At 40.1% G+C, this 22,814-nt stretch overlaps 2 protein-coding genes across 5 annotated transcripts; both read left to right on the top strand.

Moving 5' to 3' along the window:
• Window positions 1-2,884: 2,884 nt before the first annotated feature.
• On the top strand, window positions 2,885-12,928 carry dgkab (diacylglycerol kinase, alpha b). Of its 3 annotated transcripts, XM_068315085.1 has the most exons (24): window positions 2,885-3,008; window positions 3,627-3,701; window positions 5,778-5,854; window positions 5,954-6,092; window positions 6,179-6,253; window positions 6,406-6,455; window positions 6,759-6,833; window positions 6,948-7,064; window positions 7,165-7,282; window positions 7,447-7,535; window positions 8,518-8,628; window positions 8,708-8,806; window positions 8,894-8,944; window positions 9,128-9,201; window positions 9,335-9,409; window positions 9,490-9,575; window positions 9,657-9,746; window positions 9,850-10,010; window positions 10,100-10,164; window positions 10,250-10,340; window positions 10,436-10,613; window positions 10,736-10,856; window positions 11,079-11,139; window positions 12,085-12,928. In XM_068315085.1, the coding sequence occupies exons 2-24, from the start codon at window positions 3,629-3,631 to the stop codon at window positions 12,163-12,165; spliced, it is 2,157 nt and encodes a 718-aa protein (XP_068171186.1). In that variant the 5' UTR covers window positions 2,885-3,008; window positions 3,627-3,628; the 3' UTR covers window positions 12,166-12,928. The 3 variants fall into 3 exon arrangements, with proteins under 3 accessions (XP_068171186.1, XP_068171188.1, XP_068171187.1); XM_068315087.1 differs by lacking the exons at window positions 10,250-10,340; window positions 10,436-10,613; window positions 10,736-10,856; XM_068315086.1 differs by lacking the exons at window positions 10,100-10,164; window positions 10,250-10,340; window positions 10,436-10,613; window positions 10,736-10,856.
• A 2,915-nt stretch (window positions 12,929-15,843) lies between these two features.
• LOC137595725 (probable nuclear hormone receptor HR38) lies at window positions 15,844-22,708 on the top strand. Of its 2 annotated transcripts, none has more exons than XM_068315975.1 (7): window positions 15,844-16,004; window positions 17,368-18,231; window positions 19,595-19,724; window positions 19,974-20,137; window positions 20,259-20,458; window positions 20,552-20,730; window positions 20,830-22,708. In XM_068315975.1, exons 1-7 carry the CDS (start codon window positions 15,996-15,998, stop codon window positions 21,090-21,092), a joined length of 1,809 nt encoding a protein of 602 aa, XP_068172076.1. In that variant the 5' UTR covers window positions 15,844-15,995; the 3' UTR covers window positions 21,093-22,708. The 2 variants fall into 2 exon arrangements, with proteins under 2 accessions (XP_068172076.1, XP_068172077.1); XM_068315976.1 differs by having other exon boundaries at window positions 15,848-16,004; window positions 17,393-18,231.
• Window positions 22,709-22,814: the final 106 nt, after the last annotated feature.

The following is a 22,814-nucleotide window of genomic DNA, read 5'->3' as shown; positions in this document are numbered from 1 at the left end:
AATAGTGCTCTGACTGGGGACTCCATTGTTCTCCTTGTGGACTTAAACACGCACGTGGGCAATGACAGTAAGACCTGGAAAAGGGTGATTGGGATGAACGGCTTCCCCGATCTGAACATGAGTGGTGTTTTGTTATTAGTCACAGTTTGTCCATAACGAACACCTTGTTCAACCACAGGGATGTCCATAAGTGCACATGGCACCAGGACACCCTAGGCCGGAGGTCGATGATTGACTTTGTTGTTGTATCATCAGACCTCCGACCGTGTGTGTTGGACACTCGGGTGAAGTGAGGGGCAGAGCTGTCAACCGATCACCACCTGGTGGTGAGTTGGATCCGCTGGCCGAGCAGGGGGCCGGACAGAGTCGGCAGGACCAAACGTGTTTTGAGAGTCTGCTTGGAAAGTCTGTCAGAACCCTCTGTCAGTGGGGTCTTCAACTCCCACCTCCTGGAGAGCTTCTCCCAGATCCTGCAGGAGGCTGGGGACATTGAGTCAGAGTGGACCATGTTCTCCGTCTCCATTGTCAAAGCGGCTGCTTGGAGCTGTGGTCGCAGGGTCTCTGTTGCCTGTCGCGGTGGTAACCGCGACATGCCGGGGGTGGACACTAGAAGTAAGGGATGCTGTCAAGCTGAAGAAGGAGTCCTATCAAGTGTTGTTGCATTGTGGGACTCCGGAGGCAGCTGACAGGTACAGGCAGGCCAGGTGTACTGCGGCTCGAGTAGTTGCGTGGTGGTTGCCAAACTCCTTGGTGGCAAAGCACCGGGGGTGGATGAGATTCGCCCTGAGTACCTCAAGTCTCTGGATGTGCAGGGACTGTCATGGTTGACACGTCTCTGTAACATCGCATGGCAGTCAGGGACAGTACCTCTGGATTGGCAGACCGGGGCAGTGGTCCCTCTTTTCAAAAAGGGGGACCTGAGAGTGTGTTCCAACAATAGGGGGATCACACTCCTCAGCCTCCCGGGGAAAGTTCCAGGGTACTGGAGAGGAGGATTAGACCGATTCAGGAGGAACAATGTGGTTTTCGTCCTGGTCATGGCACACTGGACCGGCTCTACACTCTCCATCGAGGGTTCATGGGAGTTTGCCCAACCAGTCCACATGTGTTTTATGGACCTGGAGAAGGCATTCGATCGTGTCCCTTGTGGTATCTTGTGGGGAGTGCTATGGGGTCCGGGGCCCTTTGCTGAGGGCGGTCCGGTCCCTGTATGACCGAAGCCAGAGCTTGGTTCGCATTGCCGGCAGTAAGTCAGACCTGTTCCAGGTGCATGTTGGACTCCGGCAGGGCTGCCCTCTATCACCGGCTCTGGTCATAATCTTTATGCACAGAATTTCTAGGCACAGCTAGGATCCGGAGGGAGTCCAGTTTGGGGACCAAAGGATTTCATCTCTGCTTTTTGAAGACGATGTTGTCCTGTTGGCCTCATGAAACCTGGACCTTCAGCATGCACTGGGACGGTTTGCAGCCCAGTGTGAAGCAAGTGGAATGAGGATCAGCACCTCTAAATCCGAGGCCATGGTTCTCGACCGGAAAAGGGTGGTGTGCCCTCTTCAGGTTGGTGGAGAGTCCTTGCCCCAAATGGAGGAGTTTAAGTATCTTGGGGTCTTGTTCACGAGTGAGGGAAGGATGGAACGTGAGTTTGACAGACGGATCGGTTCAGCTTCTGCAGTGATGCAGTCACTGTGTAGGTCTGTTGTGGTGAAGAAGGAGCTGAGTCTTAAGACTCAGCTGAGGTGGCTTGGGCATCTGTTCAGGATGCCTCCTGGACGCCTCCCTGGGGAGGTGTTCCGGGCATGTCCTACCGGGAAGAGATCTTAAGGAAGACCTAGGATACGCTGGAGGGACCATGTCTCTCGGCTGGCCTGGGAGTGCCTCGGGCTCTCCCCGGAGGAGCTGGAGGAGGTGTCTGGGGAGTGTAAAGTATGGGCATCCCTGCTGAGACTTGCCCCCGCGACCCGGCTCCGAATAAGCGGTTGATGATGGATGGATGGATGGAAATCAGTATAATTTAACCCCGGTATAATAATTTAAAGCAGCAGTTTAAAGTAGCGCCACCATGGCACAGTGCTCATCTCAATGATGTTTTAATCATTAGTGATTAACCTAGCTGCCACAAACAGTTTTCAGAGGATTCTATCTGGAAATAACCCGATGAGTGTTTCCTGATTATTTTGGGGTTAGAGCACATAGCGTTGATGGAGGTTTGCACTCTCAGACTGCTCTGTCGTTATCACTGATTTTCTGGACCCCAACATGTGCAAAAGTGCATTTTGCAGAATTTGATATAATTTTTTTTTCTTCAAATCTATCTACTGAAGGGAAAAGTGTGTCTGTTTATTATAAATCTAACAAAAATCTGAGAATTTGGAAAACCACGACTGGTTTGGGAGATAATTATGGTCCAGTATTTTTAAAGAAGGTCAAACACGAGTGTAAACATTGCTCCTAATACTGCCTAATGTAAAACATCCCATTTAAAAACAGTAATATTATCTCTTCATTCAATCTTTTATTTATTCATTAAAATCTGTTTCTATCAGCATTTTATTGTGTCCCAACGTTTAAACAAACAAACAAACAAACAAACAAACAAACACGTGTGTTGGAGAATCTATCACATCAGCAATTCTCTTAATGTTCTGCTTACTGAACCAGCAGTTATTTGACAGAATGAACAAAATTTGGTTATCAATCACAACAGATTTTAGTGCTTAAAGCTGCAGTATTTCGGAAGTGTGTCGACTAACTCCACTTGTGAAAATGTTCAATATCAAAAAGGGTCGAGCGCCTTTCTGTGCGCGCAGACGCGCACGAGGAGGAGACACTTTCCGTAATTATTAGGTTAAAGCTCCTCCTCTGCTCATTCTTAATCTCGTATATCCGCTAATACCGGCAGCAGACATTTACCCGCAAGCACCATTTTCCGTCAACCAACGCAAAAGGTTCTTCGTTATTGTACAGTTCCGCCTTTGTGTGCAGCTTTAACTTTACCTGAGGAGAGTCAGGTAAGGTCTCCAAGGTTTGGCCATCTACCTGTGTCCGTGACCGAACACCTGCGCAGGCCGTGGACAGCTGAATGAATGAAAATAGTGGCCGACACTCAATTGAATGATCAGAATTTAATCTATAGTCCTGTCTGATGGGTATGATGATTTCTTAAACTAACTGACCAGTTCGTCACCGATTAAGATGTAAGGATATTACCACTGCAATGACTTTACTTCTTCACAACCTAATTTTATATTAGTTCTGTGATGGTGTGATAAATTGTTGACGTCTCATCTTGTCAGAACATGTCACAACCCCGTCATTCTTTTCTGAATGTGTAAACCAAAACTAATAACTATTTAGTATTTTTAATTGTATACTTGGTTGTCTGGTCACAAACCTCAACCAGACAGGCATCTGAGTAAATACGTATGTGAAAAGGCATTGTCCATTTAAAAAGGGAGGTGTCTGAAATACTACTGGCATATGCAATCCAAGGAATGGAAGCAAACCCGTTCATGAGTCACGGGCAAAACGCAAGACTCCCTCAGACTTATTTTACACAAGGTTGTGTTGTTGTAACGTCTGGTCCAGGACCTTTGCTCTGACATTATTCTCTATTAATCTATTTATAGATATGGCCTCGGTTGAAGACACTGAAGGGACCCTGACTCCCGTGGATTTTATCCAGCTGCAGCAATACATGGAATGTAAGTCTTACCTTCTTCAATTTTAATATTTACACTATAAAAATCCTTCTCTGTAAATTTGCAGTAGTTACCAGCAGCTTTGCCTGCAAAGTTCTGTATTTTTACAACTTCTTACTGTCTTTTACATCGACTTATTACTAGAAATAAATATACAGTATTTTTTCTGTATTTGTGTAAATTGTCAAAACAACACATGGCCATATTTTCCTCAGGCAATTGCTGTTTGTTTGCAGAATGTTAACTTTGATTTTACAGTATATTTCCTACATTCAATAATAATTAAGGAATAATAGTGTAATACTACAACTAAATGGTTAATGGACTGGATCTACATGTGCCTTTCTCATCTGATGGACCTCTGAAATGTTCTTTCAGTGATCCATTCACGCATGAAAGCTATCCCTCAGACAAAGTGCTCCCTCAAACTCACACACTGAGAGCGGTTTATAGCATGTGCGACATTAATATATGAGAATATTGATCAGATTTTCCTGTTAGTTTCCATCAGTTTTAGAGTGTATTATTTCTGGCAGGTCTGTAACCAACATGCAAAAAGCTCACATTTTCTGTAGCCTTGACATTATGAGAGAACAAATCATAATATTCCCTTTTGATCGTTAAATTCTAAAAAAAAAACAGAACAATTAAATATTTCCTGTAGTAGCTTTATAATGACTCATGTCTGAATATGTTACATAAAGCATAATAATTACAGTCTTGAAAGCAAACTGTACATTACCTGAATTCATGCACTCTCGTTGAATACCTTTCTTAGGTATACAGCAGTTCCAATAAATAAATTGTGCCCACATTTTTTATGCATGAAACTTTATTTTTCAACTTGTAAAGGTACTTTTACATATTTGTACGTTGATTTCACTGAAGTAAAATAATCAGGAATGCTAATGTGCAGTTGTCATTGGTGGCCCGGTGATGGAACACTGTTTTTAGCTTGGCAAAAAATTTTCTCCTGCTTTTCCTTGTACTGGTTATAGGTGGTGTTTCCAATAAAAACAATTTACAAAGCCATGTCACAATGTGCATGAAGCTAAACAACTATCACAATCACACTCCCTTCTGTAGCCGATAAACCTGAGCAACATACACTCCAGGTTTGTGCCATTATCTGATTTGTAACACTATTTCTACTACAAACCAGTTTCATCTTGTTATTTATGGTTTTACTTTGTTCGTATCCGTACTCATCCACTTTCAATTAAATTTGTCCTCAGCTAGTTAGTTGGTAAAGTTTCTCATGTAAATACAGTCAAAAACAAGAACAGCAGGATTTGAGGCAGCTGTAATCCATTGGAGAGTAACGGAACTGATTTGATTGTGCAAACTTGTTGGATCACAGTTTTTGATGCTTGCAGTTTCTTTTAAACTTCAGAACTTCCCCACTGGGAGCTGATAAAAGCTTAACAAATGCTGAAAGAGGCTGTAGCATCGGACTTTAATATTGTACAGTAAATGCCGGAGGAAGTTCTTCTTATTTTCATGCAACACCAACACAACAGTCCATAATATTTCTCTAGAGGATATTTTTGAGCATCAACTCAAAAACAGAACCAACCAGTCTGGGTCGTAAATGCGTGTGTTTGCACAGAGGATTGAACTCAGATAGACCTGTGGACAGGAAGCTAAAAGTGGTACAGTGCTAAGGCTTTCACTGAAATGAAATGGGTGTGTAGGCTTTTAGTGGGGGAGTTTGGGGGGGGGGTTGTACCGTTGGATAATGGATGAATGGATAATCACACCCGATCCTCTCTGGTCCTGAAAAAAGCAACAACGTGAGATGCCTCTGACAGCAGGAACTAGATTAAATTCATGATGCACTCCGTACGTTGTGTCCACAATTTATGAGGATCTCACTAGCCCACTGTGAGACGTGTCACATAGGGACAGGTGTGACCTGGTTGCTCAGCTTCTCCGTTTCTCCTGTAGGATTTATTTTGGAGGTTTTGTGTGAGTTGTATTCGGAACAGACAGACACACAGATAGTTAGATTTGATCCTTTTCTTGTAAACCTTTTGAGTTGTATATTCACTGTTCACCTCATCAATACCCACTTTGCAGACAGCAGTTTGAGTGTGAAAGATGTGATTAAGGAGTTTCTGCCTGGAGGTCGTCTGGCTCAGTACAACACTGGAGGGGTAAATTATGTCAATCTTTCAACACAACATAACTGCTCACTTCTTTCGGCATGTTTTTCTACACTAGACTCTTGACAATCATACAATTTCTTTCCATAGAGCATCGATGCAGTGGGCCTCTATCTCTTTCTCAAGGCCTATCTAGAAGTGAATGACTTCCCTCCAGATTTATGCAAACGACTTTTTTACTATTTTCAAGATCAGGATGCGATCGCAAAGAGCAATTTGCCCAAAGACGGTAAATAATATTTAAAAACTCATCCCTTCTTCCTATTTGTAACTGCATCTTTGGTCAATAGGTTTTGGGTTTTTTTCTGTTTCCAGGTGGTGTCTTTCTTCGTGATGTGTCTTGTTACTTTTCGGTGCTGGAGGAAGGACAGCCACGCGAGAAGCTTGAATGTTGGTTTCTTCTTCCAACATTATCTGAAGTATTTATGATTGTATAACTGCACTTAATCTTTACACATCTCTGATGAAGGATTATAATGAAGGGGATGCTCTGAGGAGGAGAAAAACGTTTGTATCATTACCTGATTGAATTTTTTTTGTAGTTACTTTCAAACTTTACGATAAAGATGGCAATGGACTCCTGGACAGCTCAGTAAGTTACTCACAGTCACTGCTGTAGACCTACTTAACCTGTTTGGTTTTGAATGTGCAGCACATGAATCTATCATAGGTTCAAATACTTCAAATGTTGTTTCAGATGGATATAGATATACAGTGGATGGATATAGATGGATATATATATATATATATATCAGATGGATATAGATATACAGTGGATATACAGTGGATATATGCAATTTCCTCCGGGATTAATAAAGTATCTATCTATCTATCTATCTATCAGATGGATATGGTTAAAACCAAATTCACAGGAATGTAAATGTTTCTCCATCAGGAGGTGGATCGCATCATCATCCAGATGATGAGAGCTGCTAATTACCTGGGATGGGACATTACTGAACTCAAACCAGTATGAGTCTCTTTTGATGTCTATTTCATTTTTTAGCATGAACAGCTAGAGAACTTAAACAAGCTTCATGAGACTAAATGAATATAACACGTTATTTTTTTTATAATCGGATAGGTTCTCAAAGACATGATGACAGCAATCGATGTGGATGACAGTGGGACTGTCACTCTGGATGAGTGGGTGAAGGGAGGCATGAACAATGTGCCCTTACTTGTTCTACTTGGACTGAAGGTAATTAAATACTTAACTGCCCATGCAACATTGAACTGTTCTAGTAGTACAACCTCATCATTGTGATCAGCTGCACTTTTTGGCATTCTTTTTAAACTAGGTGACTGAAAGGGATGGGCAGCATATTTGGAGGATGAAGCATTTTAACAAGCCAACCTATTGTGGCGTGTGTGAGAACATGCTGCTTGGCCTGGGGAAGCAGGGACTCTGCTGCACCTGTGAGAGCTTACTGCCGCCACTAGGGGGCAGTTACGCACCTAACAAACCACACTAAAGAACCAGTTCAATTTCTCCCCCTGTAGTTTTCTATCAATATGAATAAATGTATTCTTGATACAAATTCGTGAAGAAAGTTTTGTCTTAAACCTTTTTTTTTTCCCAGGTTGCAAGTATACTGTCCACAATCAGTGTGCCAACAAGAACCCTGAACCCTGTGCTCCTACCTTTGTGAAATCCAAACATGAGATAGGTGTAAGTATCATGACATAACATTCCATTTCAGTTTTTTTTTACAGTTGTGTTATTTTTATTTTTGTCTTATCAAATTTACATTTACATTTTGTGCAAGTATTTGAATGAAAAATTTCTGGGTGCTCTGGACTGAAATGATGTGGGGCACCACAGAATGCTTAATGCAGTAGGTTTCATCGACTTATAATAAACAACACTATTCAGAATTTCAATAAAGATTAGATGACTTGATCTTTTAAGTCAATTTGACATTTTTAGACCAAATCTCTGGACATTAAGGAGTGAACGAATTCAGATTTATTTCTGTTGATGTCAATCCACTGCCCAGGTGGAGAATGAACTGATTAGACATGAATTAATTTGAGTTGTCTTTTTTATCAGCCAAAATCCAAATGGCTGCAAAACTAAGCACATTATCAACAGAGAACATTGCAGTGCATTAGTCAGTAATAAGTAAAATCCATCAGTATTTTTTAAGAGCGGATTACAAGCTGCACAGTTTTCTCTGTACATCTGTTAGATGTCCTGGTTTTGTATGGATGCTGTTATACAACGCACTGATTCACATTATGTTTAATAGACAGCATGAGAGTGGAGAGATTCCCATAGTAACGGTTGGAGTTGCTGGTGCGATCTCTTCTGATACTTGTTCATGTTTATCCAAAAGCTCATAAATCTGAGACTGCCTGTAAAACAGCTCTCTGCAGAAGGTGTGGTCTGTGTCCTTTCTTCTCAAGTCATCTGGAACATGCCCTTTTAATACTATATTCCTTGTAATTCAGGGCTGTCCTGTTGTTTGGCATTGCTGTGGCGAACATCAACATGCTTCCTGTAGCTGAATGCAGGACAATGTTTTTAGGCCTGTCTAGACATGCATGTGGAAATGATTAGAAATGGATGAGGCAGTAAGAATCAGGACACAATAACTTACTTAAGTAAATGGCACGCTTTCCTCAATCTGTTTCTTTCATCTGTGTCTCAGGTAGCTGCTCATGATTGGATCAGAACTGACTGTAACTCCACCAAATGTCAGAGCTGCCACAAGAAGGTCAAACACTTATCTGGGAGGCAATGCGTGTGGTGCCAGGAGATGGTGAGGACTGAGTTTGTTTCTGTGAACATCGATGAATGTGTTAGAGACGATGCTCAGCTGACTCTTATCTCTTTTGAAGCGGCATGATGAGTGTATTTACTCTGGCTTAACAACATGTGATTGTGGGCTTCTGAAAGATCATATACTACCTCCATGGGCTATATATGCCATCTCAAGGGTAAAATAGACAGCTCTGCCAAAAAAATATTAACACCATGAATCGGGTTGAAGCATGTTTGTAAATGCTGTATGTTGTTTCCTGCAGGACGAGGACACCAGCTTGTTAAATGTCACTCCCGATGGTCACATCCTGCAGGTCTGCTGTTGAAAACGACCCCACCCCCCACACACAAAAACACACACAATGACATGCCAAATGTGCTTTCTCTGTCAGGTCTTATTCAACTTGTCTGCTCAAACCACCATCTGAATATCATTCCATTTGGGTAAAGAGCAGAAAGAGAGAAATTTATTATTGTGGCATGCTTTTTTTCTTTAGATTGTTCCAGTGCCAGGCACCCACCCTTTGCTGGTGTTTGTCAACCCAAAAAGTGGAGGAAAGCAGGGTGAAAAGTAAATAGGGTCATATATCTGTATAAATGCCCCCCCCCCCCGTTATAGACAGACAGACAGACAGACAGATTATGTCATTCTTAAATATGATATAGTGTGTTCACTCTCTAAATCATACATGTGTTTTCCACAGAGTACTTAGGAAGTTTCAGTACATGCTTAACCCTCGTCAAGTCTACAACTTGTCCACTGGAGGTCCTGCACCAGGGTACTTACATTTACACCCCTATGAGCAGTAACTACATTTGAACTGTCCACTTCATATTAATGCTGTTTTTGTGCCTTCAGACTGCACTTCTTCCGTAATCTGCAAGAATACAGAATCTTGGCATGTGGAGGAGACGGCACTGTTGGGTGGCTCCTGGATGCTATAGGTACTGTAGGTCCTTTTGTATTTCACAGAGGAAATAAAGAATAACTATCCCTAAAGAGAAATAATTCTTGCGTGATTTCAGACAGAGAAAGCCTGAAGGTGCGTCCTCCGATTGCTATCCTGCCCTTGGGCACTGGGAATGACCTGGCCCGTTGTCTGCGCTGGGGCGGAGGTAATTGTAACTTTCAGCTGAGCAGGCCTTACTGAGGTACTATCACCAGCAGTGGAGCCTGAATTTATTTATCTCTCTTGCTTTTGTTGTCAAACCATGCAAGGCTACGAGGGGGCAGACTTGAAAGACATCCTGAAGGACATTGAAGCAAGTGAGTTGGTTCAAATGGACCGCTGGAGCATCCAGGTGATTCCAAACGACACCCAAGAGGCAGGAGACCCTGTGCCCTATGAGCTCATTAACAACTACTTCTCTGTTGGGGTGGTGAGTTACTCAGCAGTGATAAAGAGTAAAATAACACGTGATTATTGACTGCATTGCTAGTACAACTTAATATGGTTACATTAATGCAGGATGCCTCAATCGCTCATCGTTTCCATTCCATGAGAGAGAAATATCCCCAGAGGTTCAACAGCAGGTGAGGAGGCACACAAATTTAACTTAATAAAAAGCGCTTTCTCAATCATAAAAATTTTGATCAGTGTCGGGTTTTTTTTTCGAAGGATGAAGAACAAACTTTGGTATTTTGAGTTTGCCACTTCTGAGACGCTCTCCTCTTCTTGTAAGAGGCTGGAGGACTGTCTCAAAATCGAAGTTTGTATTTCTGACAGCAAAACTAACCTTTTGTTACTCATATGTTTTAAATCTTGAAGCTGTAAAAAAAAGCCCTTACTATTTGCTTCCACCAGTGTTGTGGGAAACCTCTGGACTTGAGCATGTCTCTGGAGGGCATTGCTGTCCTTAACATACCCAGCATGCATGGAGGTTCAAACCTCTGGGGTGAGTCCAAGAAGCCTGACAGTGTGCCTCAGCTTGATCAAAGTGCCATCATCACGGACCCTGAACTTCTTAAATCAATCTCACAAGGTCAGACTTGGCTTGTTGCAAGACATTTAATTGATGCACCTCGGCTCTATCTGCCAGTAAATCTGCCTTCTTGATGCCAACAACCTGTTTGAACATGATCTGTGCGTGCTGTTGCTCGGCAGACATAAGTGATAAACGTTTGGAGGTGGTGGGGCTGGAGGGAGCCATTGAGATGGGACAGATCTACACTGGATTGAAGAGCGCTGGGCACAGACTGGCGCAGACTCCCCAAATTACCATCAGGTTGAAAACCTTTAATGACAAAAAGAAAAAAAAAGGAAATACAGTACAAAGAAAATCTCAGGACGTTAGGTTTTGAATAATGTGACAGTCTGAAATGGTTTCTAATTACTATAATTAATAAAGTATTCAAGGCTGCGTGTGGTGGTTGTTTTGGATTGCATTTTCACATAGAGCTCACATGCAGTAAAGCACCGCCTCACTTTCTCTTTCCTGTGTGTACAGAACAACAAAAGCCCTGCCCATGCAGATCGATGGGGAGCCCTGGATGCAACCTCCATGCACTGTAAGTATTATCAGCCAAACTCATTCAGTAAAAATGGTCAAGTTCTGTCCCTTAAATCTAAGTGGATACACCTTGGGACTGACAGTGATTCATATATTTATTTTAATTATTGTGGCAGAGACAGAAGAATAAGAAGAAATCACTTTATTAATACCCTGTGGGGGAAATTATTTGTCCACTCTGGTGTTAGTTTGTTGTTGTTAATCACATGCGTATATACTGTATATGTGTACGGACTCGTGACACACACACACACGCACACACACACACACACACACACACACACACACACACACACACACAGATGATGGGAGGTAGAGTGGCGTGCAGCTTGTAAGGGGATGTTGCTTTGCTCAAGGGCACCTCGATAATGCTCAGGAGGCGAACTGGCACCCCTCTACTGCCAGTTCACACTCTGGTCCCCAGCCGAAGACGTAATAGACTGAGCTGCTGCTGCTACCACAGAACAATATTAAACACGTCTTTCATTATTATGCAGTGAAAGTCATCACAAACGTCAGCCCTCAAATGGATCTTACAGTTGAGTCAACATCAGTACAAATCTGTTTCCACAAAGGGGATTTTATTGGATGATTTGTTTTAGATTTATTTTACAAGACTGCGTTATTTTTATGAAGTAGGTGCATCTAATAAGTCTGGCCCAGTGTTTGTTTGGAAGCATTGCCCCTTCACTGTCATAATTTAAAATCAGACAGGATGCAATAATCATGGATGTGGAGAGGTACTAGATATGGGCCAGATAGTGCTGAGGCAGCACAGGTAGTGATGCTCCTTCAAAAAAAAAGCACACATATTAGTTTAAAGACAATGAATTCATTTGATGTAATCGAAATATGAACAGAATACTTGTTTCAGTAGGAATGTTTGAATTTATGTTGTAAGAACATTGATATTGACCTTGGATGTGTATTTTATTCATCATAGATCCACATAACTCACAAGAACCAAGCGAACATGTTGATGGCTCCACAAGCAAAACCAACCGGCTTCTTTCATCTGAAATAGATTGGCTGCTCTGCTTCCTTCCTGCTGTTGTGGGTCCTAACACACCATCTGTATTCCCTCAAACTAATGCTGGATGAGTATTAAAAGAGAATATATGCACTGCTATTATTTTATATAAAACCCCCATAAAATATTGAATAAATTATAGACAGACACTAAATGCAAACTAAACACAAAAAAGGACAAATAGTGGCTTCACTGCTTACTCTGATGACTATAATTCTGTGTCAATCTCATTTATCATGCATGCAATTTTTTAATGTGAGAGTAGAGCTTGTACATCTACAATATATCAATGACAATTATGTTCTTTTTATGTTGTGATGGTTTTTCATGGTTAATCATATTTTCAGTGGCGTCATGTTGAGATTTGTGTTGCTTCCTTGTTCTCTAAGCAGGACACGCTTCAATGAAATGGCTTCTTTCAGCCATCATAAACTCACAACAAGTCCCGTGTTCATAACATTCATCCCTGTCTGTTTCATCCTTTTTCACTGATTGTTTGGCTTAAAGCATTAATTTATTCCAGTATTGTTATTGTTGTTGCTGTTGTTGTATTTTTTTTTACTGTTTGAGGAGTAAGTTGAAGAAACAGGTTAAGAAACATTTGATTGAAAGTGTCATTGTTATACATGTAACATCTGATATGTTTATTATCAGTTGGTCTTAATGTCATCACCTATTGCATCATGTAGTTGTGCTTGACTTGTGTTTTGATGCTAATGTACAGTATGTTAAAGAGGCATAATATAAACATTTCTTGAACTGACCTTATTTCTGACCTTTTTATATGGGCCTATCTATGTTCTTCTTCTCAATGCTAAACTATTTCAGTGGTAGTAAACCTCAACCTTATTGTTATCTACTTGTTTGGATCAAAAGAGTTTGTCTTCTGTTATTTACTAAAAGACGGATTCAGACATGTCTGTCACGATACATCTGTGAGCACTTTGAACTGGCCAGAACTGTCAGGTATAAACGTATCAGGATTTTTAATATTAACTTACTGTTTATGCTCCACTTTAAAATCCAGACATATTTGTGTTAGGCCAGTAGGTTAAACAAGACGGAACATGTTGGATTTCTGTTCTCAAAGATAATCACTGTATTCCATTGTATACATGGACAGAACCACAAAACAGTGCTATTGAGTTTTTCACCTTTCATGTTGCTTGTGAACGAGAGCGATCAAGTAAAACGAGTAAAACGTGTAAAAGTCATTTTAATACTGTAGCATTGAATTTGAACGAAGAAAGTAATTATTATCAATATGATACACTTTAAATATTAAAAATAAAATCACCTATTATAACATGTATACAGTATAGTGAAATATAACATACATAGTGGTCCACTTATTAATTATATGCATTACTATACTTCAAATAATAATTAATGAATGTTATAATTCAAATGAAATATTTGATTCATAATCATTCATAATTATTTTACTTGTGTGATGTTAGTTAACATGAAAAACATCATGATAGTATGCGTTTAGTATTCTTGTGTGTAAGTGAAAGAGACGAGAAAGAGCATGTCCCATCTAGTCTGCTATTTCAGACTGTATTCATGCTATACATGACACAGAATCATCCTCTAATCCCTGTAATTAACTTAATTAATTCCTAGTCCGTCAGGGGAGACATATTAGCAACAGTTTCTTCCCTCTTCAGGGAAAATCTCAATTGTTTGTCACCTGAACTGATCCTTCTCACTTTCTTACGCAAAAAGGTAATAGATCACACCCAAAATGTCCCCAGAGAGGGTTCAAGTGTTGGTGTGTCAGGGTTTTTCTGGTTGTTATGGAAAGGTTATGCCATTAGGGGTATTGGATGATGCTTAAATTGTTGCTGACAAATGGACACCTGCAGCTGTGGTTGTGACATTGATAGTTCAAATTGACTGATGATGACATTACAACGTGACATGGTTTGTGATTTCACATCTTTTGAATTCAAAGTGTGAACAGTTGTCATAGTTATGTGGGTAAGAGGGATAGCATATACAGGGCACTCATGTGAGGAAGGCCCACAACGTTACTGGAATGGATATCCCTGGGTGTCGACAAGGGTTTGTCTGGGGTTTGGGTACATTTTGGGTTAAGCCCATACTTCTGCAGGCAGGAAGTGCTTTCAACTGTGCTTTCAGTGCAATCACACAGAAAGCAGGCTAGGAAACAGCCTACATTGTGGGCTATGTGATATGTATCTTCCATAGGCCTAATTTACACTTTTCTCACACCATCACATAAACTGGAACCCACAAACATCTGTTTACATACCTTGTTTTACTGGTTCAGCATGATTTGATGTTTGATCCACGACTTCCCTCCTATCATTACTGTTAAAAGAATCTTTGTCCGTCCTTTTTTGACTTGATATACAGTATGATGTAGGTTGGTTAGCAGTCGGCCTAGGAATCTTACCGACTGAAGTGACAGATAACTGTCAGCCTCTATAAAAAAATATTAGCACAACGTTTTGTTGACAGAACATAATACAACGTCCCAATCTTTCGGAAGCCTATAAGTGCAGTAGAAGATAGAAGATGTCGCTTTTTGTTATTGTGTCCAGAGTTACTTGTTACTTAAACCTCTTTGAATTTTTTGAAGTGTAATTGAAAAAAATTGAAAAACAAATCCTGGGTCTGCCTATTAATCTAGATCCACCACATGATGACCAATCAAGTTTTAGTTTCTTTCTGCCGGACAAACAAACAAAACCAATGTTGGTGACAACAGATTTTTTATTGACACAACAATCTGTAGGTATTTATTTGTCATCATGTAATATGATGGTTCTGTATTTTCACCTGATATGAGAAAAAAAACTCCACCGGAGTAGCAAAAGAGTTGGGAAAACAGTAAAAGCTCTTAATGTAGGGGAAAAGACCCTCGTTGTTATTTGACATTTATGATAGTAAAAGAGAAGTCTTTACATTTCTGACAGTCGATTTGAAGTGGAGATATTATCTTTGACTTTTGGAAATTGTGATGAGCATTTTTCACAATCTTCTAGTAGATATAAAGTTTAACAATTGGTAAAAAAAAGATATGTTTGCAGCACCTCTACTGGACACCAGCTCAGTAGACAGGCTGGATGTGTGGTGATGGTGGTCACATCCTGCAGCTGAATGACCTGCTGACCGATTTATTTTGTTTGCTGTTCAAACTGCTCTTCCAATTTTTATTTCAAAATCTACTTTTAAATAACAACCTTTACTTTGACAGATTTGAACTACGTTTAAGAAAAGCGCACTGAACGCCAGCTTGCAGTAAGTATGACCAACTATAACCTCATTTAAAAACATCAGTGTTTATTGATAAAAGAAACACCAAGTGTTTCCTGGAATGGCGTTCCTGTTGTAAACTTGTGTAATATTTTTATTTCCAGAAGTAACGTGTCTATTCTTCCAAACTGGAGCTATTTTTAGCATTTTTTCATCTGGTAATAGCTCCGTGTGAGCGCCGCTGTTTCTGGGTTATATTTAGAACGCACGCTTCACCAACTCTTGCGTCAATGGAATCCCTTGCGTGCGTCACACGGTAGAACGTCCGCGACGATCCCCGCGCTGATTGGCTGCTGACACGGAACCTTCAACCGCCCTGTTCACCTTTTTTGGGCAAAGACCCGCCTTTTTGTCGATGAAGCCAAAATAAAACAAGAGTGTGTGGAGCAGCCTGCTTATGTCTGACTCAGTGTGTGTGTGTGCGTGTGTGTGTGTGTGTGTTGCTGGGTTTGAATGAGTGTGTATTCTGACAGCAGGTTATATTCTTGAGATTCACTCATTTTGGAATAAATGAAAATCCTCCAAATCTGGATATTTACATGAACCAGGTGAGTGGAAGTTGGACTTTCTGTGAATGGGGGAAAGCATTGATACATTTTTTTACAATTGATTTTATTTTTATTATTCAAATGGTGGATGATGCTACAGTGCCTATTGTTATATATATATATATATATATATATATATATATATATATATATATATATATATATATATATATATATATATATATATATATATATATATATATATATATATATATATATATATATATATATATATATATATATATATATAAAATCTGAGATACAGCCTCATTCTGATGTTCAGTTGATGCTTGATGTCTTATGTGCTGCATCTCCTGTCTGACGGACAGAAAGAGCTGCACTCTCAGTTGCAAATCAGGTATACTTTGCAAAAGTTAATGCAATCTAATACAAAACAGACCTGCAATAACACGTGTGTTAATGCCCGGTCAAGTTAGGGCTGTTTTATAGAGCATTAATAAAATGTAATTACTCTGATTTAAATGGGGTTGACACATTTTCTAAATAATACCAGGCCGTCATTAGTAGAACTGATATTACTAGTACAATTGTAACATTAGCTTGCCATAACAAAATCTTTTTCATGATTTAATGTGATGTGTATTTTATTACTGTTGCTATACAGCACAAGAAAAAAGACTGTAGAGAGTATTTTTAGGACACAAGACACATGTTGGACACTTGAGCAGTGCTGAGTGCCATAAGTCAAGCTTAATTTTAAGTTTGATTTAAGTCCGGACATTTCATGGAGAATTATCAGGTGTAGCGTAAGGAAGTTCACACTTGTGGATACACGCCCATTCACCCAACTATGCGGACACACAAACTCACACCCCTACTTACACGCACTATTTCAATTTCAGCTGGCACTCATCCCATCCTGAAATGTAATCCGCAACACTCCCCACAGTCCCCATAGAAGAGGTTTGTCCTCTACTGAAAGAGGTTTTTGGGGTATTAACATTCAGAAACACAGGATCTGACAATATGTCATCATTGCACTCGAACAGCCTCGGCATTCTATTCCACAGGACTCAAGCCTTCAAGGTGCTCGTAGGCTCCTGTGTAGATGGTTAAACAAGGATGGCCAATGTATGCTTTTTCAAGTGGTTTAAGCATTACTCAATTTACTTGAATTACTGTATGTCATTGCATGAATTGCATGAATTACTACAGGCATAGGCACAGAAGCTTTTAAAGTAGAAGGAGGCATGACAGTATGACAATTACTTACATTATATTTGCATATACAGACCTTTTTTTAAAATTGTTAGACCTCTCTTTAGATTAAAATGTGTAGTTTTACCATAATTTTTTACCAATTTTGTCTTATATAAACAAATAATGTGATTTCCATCAGTAGCAATTGTTGCTGTCTTCTCTTCTAGAGATGCCCTGTGTACAAACCCAGTATGCATCCCTGCCCCATGATACCAACTTCAACTCTGAGTTCTTGAATTCTGACTTCAGTGCCAAACTGATGATGGACATCAGTGGCCAAACGGACCAGCTGTCTACATCTTCGCTGCCCAGCATCAATACCTTGGTGGGAAATGGCTACATGGGGGAGTTTGATGCTTATTCCTGTAAGATTACCACCTCTCCTCCCGCCTCTACAGTTTCATTCAGCCATGCCACAGTAGCTGAGAACTCTTGCCCTCAGATTCAGAGCCAAACCTTCAAACTGGATGATCTCCAGGTATATGGCTGTTACCCAGGATCCTTTGCATTCAGCTGCCTTGATGAAACACTGTCATCATGTGATTCTGACTACTATAGCAGCCCAGTTTACACTACTGCCTCTCCTCCAACGCCAGGCTTGCAGACTCCATCTGCATCTGTTTGGGATTCCCCATTCAGCCCATATGCCTCTACCACCCCATCGTCTGTGGCCGATAAGGCCTGTATGGCCCAGCAGCTCCCCTTTTTCACCTTCAGCCCCATACCGGAGCAACACTCTCCCCTGGGACAACATCAGGATGTCCATCCGGGCCATGAGGATCCATTTTTCCTTTCTGCTCAGCAGCACGTCTCCCCACTTCATTGTTCCCCCATTTCCTTGGAGCAGGGACCTTTAGGAAGCCAAAGGATAGTGGAAGGGGCCGTAACATCCCCTAAAATCCACAACCCAGGATCCAGTGAGAGTCGCTGTGGAGTTTGTGGCGACAATGCATCCTGCCAGCACTATGGAGTTCGCACCTGTGAGGGATGTAAAGGCTTTTTCAAGGTAAATAGCAGAACAGCTTTTATTCCTACTAGATATAGCGAACTAAAGAATTGACTTGGATGTCATAGCGGGTCATTGGAATCTAATGTACAGAAATTGCAAATTGCATGTTGAGGTAGCTAGAAATACACAAATCCAACAGAAAATGGTAACAGCTTTATTCTATCCAGATATTCTAAAAACACTAAGAACACAGCTTCGTCACTGCAGAAATTCGGCAGATGTTAATTTATTGCATGCACTTCATTAATGCACTTTGTGTTTACTCGTTCTATATATAGTTCCTTTACTATTGTGATCAGAAGCGTTGAATCTCAATTCTGAGGCTCTTCGATAAATATTCATTCATAGACTTAAGAATATTCATGTTCTGACTCAGTTCCATAAAAAACTTGTTATGTAAATAGTTCTCTTACTTTTGTGATCAAAAACATTGATTTGAATATCAATTTCGAGGCTGTTCAGTAAAGTTTTAAAATAAACAATGAATATAGCAACTTGTGATCAATCCATATCAATTTTAGACTTAACGTAGCGATTTAAACCCCATTAATTTCCGGTCAAACCACAAACGCTTCTGGTTTAAGCCACGCCCGTTCCGAGTACATATAAGGATACAGATAATCTAGTTGGTTGAACAGATACAGATACACATACAGATAGTGGAGTACTCGTTCATCCCAAACCAATAGCATATAATGTTTGCTGATACTGATAGCATTATGTGCTTTTTAGAGGTGCATTACACAGATTTATTTTAGGTGATACCAATAACCAACAACTAGCTTTTTTTTAAGGCCAGTACCCATAATAACAATAGTTCACTCTTGCTCTATCTTCTCTTCCTCAGGGCTTCATTGACTTCATTATTGGCAAATGATGTGCAGTTAGTAGAACAAATACATCTGCCAAGCCTTTGATTAAATAAAACTCTACTTCCAGTTCATGTTAATCCTGGATCTGCCACACCCTTACACTCAGTTCCAATTTAGTATGTCAGGTAGTTAATGTTTAATTTACAAAAACTAACCCTGATAGCTCCCTTTAATCACCAAGTTACTCAAAAAATAGCAAAACATATCTGGGCGCTCCACTCCAAAACTGCCACATGTTCAGCTCTCCCAGCAAATGTCAGGAAAATCTGAAAAAAATAAGCTGATATTGGACAAAAAAAACCTACCTTGCAGAAGTAACAGTCGTATAGTCTACACCAACCATTGATTTAGTGACTCTGCATTTTGCATACGTAATATTTTGCTCTGGACATCTCCAATACAGATACAAAAACACAGGAAAACACACAAAAATCATGATACTATTGCATTGCGTACCATGTCGTAAACATTTCTTCCCTTTCCAACAGCGAACTGTACAAAAAAATGCAAAGTATGTCTGCCTTGCCAATAAAGACTGCCCGGTGGATAAAAGGAGGAGAAACCGCTGCCAGTTCTGCCGTTTCCAGAAATGTCTTGCAGTGGGAATGGTCAAAGAAGGTAATACAATGTTGCTGCCTCTTAAAGCTTTCACTGACTGATGTATGGTGGTGTGAATCTTGGGGTTTGAAATGACAGTCTTGTGAAACCAAAGAGGAATGACCGACATATGTAACTATTGATTTACAGTGCCAGCTGCAAAAATGGTCAACAAACTAATGCAGCTGCTGATTTTTAAAGTGTGTGTGAAGAGGCAGCCATATGACAGTCATAAATGTGTTCTTCTCATGTTTTCTGTATCTTTCTTAGTTGTTCGTACTGACAGCCTCAAAGGTCGACGGGGTCGTCTGCCCTCCAAACCCAAGACTCAGACAGAGGCTTCATCCACGACCCCCAGTGTCAACATTGTCGCTTCTCTAGTTAGGGCTCACTTAGACTCAAATCCAACCCTTGCAAAGCTGGACTACTCCAAGGTAAACCTCAGGTTTTGCAGTATGTCCTGAACTCTAGAATGAATCAGAGATAGCAAACAACTCATTTATGGTGTTTACCTTTCTTTTAATTCTCTTCCACTTCTGACTTCTTCCACCTCAGTATCAGGAGACGGGCAGCCTGAAAGAAAAGGAGGATGCTGCTGACATCCAGCAGTTTTATGACCTTCTAACTGATTCTTTGGATGTAATCAGAAAGTGGGCTGAGACCATCCCAGGATTCATGGATTTCTGCACAGAGGACCAAGAGCTCCTCCTTGAGTCTTCCTTTGTCGAGCTCTTCATTCTGAGACTAGCTTACAGGTTGGCTTCTTTGAAAACTTTATGTTTACTACCATTTCACTACAGTTGTGTTCACTTTATAATGTGCTAATTGAACTCTTTAAAATTCTTTAGATCAAATCCTGGGAAGAACAAGCTGATCTTCTGTAATGGCATTGTTCTCCACCGGCTGCAGTGCGTTAACAGTTTTGGTGACTGGATTGACTCCATCATGGACTTCTCACAGAGCCTGCACCGCATGAACTTAGATATCTCCTTGTTTGCTTGTCTCTCGGCTTTAGTTATTGTCACTGGTAAGATCTTCTGTTTGTTTTCCGTTGCAGCAAATGTGACTCATATGGATGTTATGTATTTTCAGAACTGTCTCTCATTAGGATGTGTTTTGTTTCTAGATCGCCATGGCCTTAAAGAGCCCAAACGGGTCGAGGACTTTCAGAATCATCTCATCACTTGTTTGAGAGAACATGTGAATGGAAATGGATCAGAAGCATGCCGGACTCAGCCCAACTATCTTTCTCGTCTTCTAGGCAAACTCCCTGAGCTGAGGACTCTATGCACACAGGGCTTACAGCGCATCTTCTACCTGAAGCTAGAGGACCTGGTCCCCCCTCCACCAATAGTGGAAAAAATCTTTATGGATACTCTGCCTTTCTAAAAAACCAAAACAAGAACTAAACCAAAACAAAAGCAGACAAAAACATGACTGATCCCCATATTTCTCTTCAAGTGAAGTTTTACTAATACTTTCTACCGGTGATCCCCTTCTATCACACTGACCGGTTTGCTGACGATGTCTGACACTGTTAGAGAGATCATTGTTATTTTTCTAACATAAAATTGAACATGGTACCTGTGAGACAACTACATATACATTTCTTTCATTTCAATGAAAGTAACTGACTTGAAATGGTTTTAATACTTATATTTTTGTGTGTTATGAAAAGTGACTTTACTGCTGTGCTGGATGTGTTAATGTTGTCCTACTATGTAGTTAGGATAGATGCAGTGCATTGTTACAGACCCAGCTTTACTTAAGACTCTGTCAAAGTTTTAAAGCAATTTTTGGATGCCACTAAGAAGCTGATATTAGAGATAATCGAGCAGACAGAAACATGGATCCTGTCTCTTTAAAGAATTTTGAAGTCCTGTTTTTAAAAAGGTAAATATTTCATACATATTTTTTTGTCACACAAAATAGTTTTAGTCCTAATCATGCTACTGTGGAAGGACCAAAGTTTTCTCTTATTTTGATACTACCAGTTACAAACCTTATTGCCTTAAACTAAACAACATATTCTACTGTAACTCTGACATTTAGTAACACCAAGTGAAGACTGATACCTGCAGAGTTCTAGTTGAACTGTAACAACATATTTTTGGGACTTACCTAAAATGGGTTTGCTGAATAAACTTGCAAAGTGCCTTAATAAAGCCTCAGTCCTCAAACCTTAATAAATGAATTTTCATTCCAAATATCAAAAGCAATGAGTCCCATGTATTACACAAATAAAGTGATCTATTCCGGTGCCAACATTAACATGTAGTTGATACTTGTGAATAATGGATGTGATTTAATGTCTGTGACAGTTTGATGATGAGTGTCTGAAGGATATGGCTGTCAGTACACTGCGACAAAGAGTATACAATACTTCACACTACTGAACTGGAAGGGCATCAAGTGATGACAGGTGGTTCAGGATAAACAAGAAGTCAACCCTGTTCATATATTGCTGAGGCAGTGAAATTCATAACTACAGAGGGGCCGTCCAGTTTGAAATCAAAATAAGTCAAAGATCCTTTCAGAGTTTCCAATATCCACATTTAGAAAAACTTAAGATAAACTTCAGATAAACTTTCGAGATATTTTTTTCCTCCGAATAATGCCGAAAAATTCACCTGCATAAGTTCATGTTTTCTATTTAACATCAACTCTTTTCTTGTCTTTGGCAGCAAATACGTCAACCTACATTTACTTTGACCTCTGTAAAATTATCCCACTGTCTTCCAGATTCTATTGCATTGTGTTGTTTTATATATTTACTTTGTTTTAGTCTGGATTTATTTTTTATTTTGTCTGAAAAATATCTTAAAGAATCACAGAAAAAAAGGAATCAGGAGATGAGCAGCTAAGAGCACTTCAAAATGCATTCAAAGAGTACGTATGACAAATATTTGTTTTTCCTCCTGCGTGTTTTTCAGACGTGTGTCCATAATACTACTAGGTCTGAAACTAAAAACTATTTGATATTAAATGTTTTTGAAAATGCACAAGTCTTTGCCTTTGTTTCAATTCCAGTAACACTAGAATTGATCAGGTGATCATATTCTGGGTTTAATTTAAGGAAATCTGCATCTCAATAATACTGTATATGTTCTC

Source organism: Antennarius striatus, chromosome 5 (genome assembly GCF_040054535.1).
Source record: "Antennarius striatus isolate MH-2024 chromosome 5, ASM4005453v1, whole genome shotgun sequence".
Taxonomy (NCBI): Eukaryota; Metazoa; Chordata; class Actinopteri; order Lophiiformes; family Antennariidae; genus Antennarius; species Antennarius striatus.
Note: the sequence above shows the minus strand (reverse complement) of the source record. Positions and strands in the feature narration are given on the sequence as shown.

What these genes read in the sequence shown, in the direction of transcription:
- dgkab (XM_068315085.1), top strand. Translation starts at nt 3,629, where the DNA reads ATGGCCTCGGTTGAAGACACTGAAGGGACCCTGACTCCCGTGGATTTT. An exon ending in CCGATGGTCACATCCTGCAG is followed by an intron (nt 8,945 to 9,127) that starts GTCTGCTGTTGA and finishes TTTTTTCTTTAG; the next exon opens with ATTGTTCCAGTGCCAGGCAC. An exon ending in CCCCAGAGGTTCAACAGCAG is followed by an intron (nt 10,165 to 10,249) that starts GTGAGGAGGCAC and finishes TTTTTTTCGAAG; the next exon opens with GATGAAGAACAAACTTTGGT.
- LOC137595725 (XM_068315975.1), top strand. An exon ending in GATGTAAAGGCTTTTTCAAG is followed by an intron (nt 18,232 to 19,594) that starts GTAAATAGCAGA and finishes CCTTTCCAACAG; the next exon opens with CGAACTGTACAAAAAAATGC. An exon ending in AGTGGGAATGGTCAAAGAAG is followed by an intron (nt 19,725 to 19,973) that starts GTAATACAATGT and finishes TATCTTTCTTAG; the next exon opens with TTGTTCGTACTGACAGCCTC.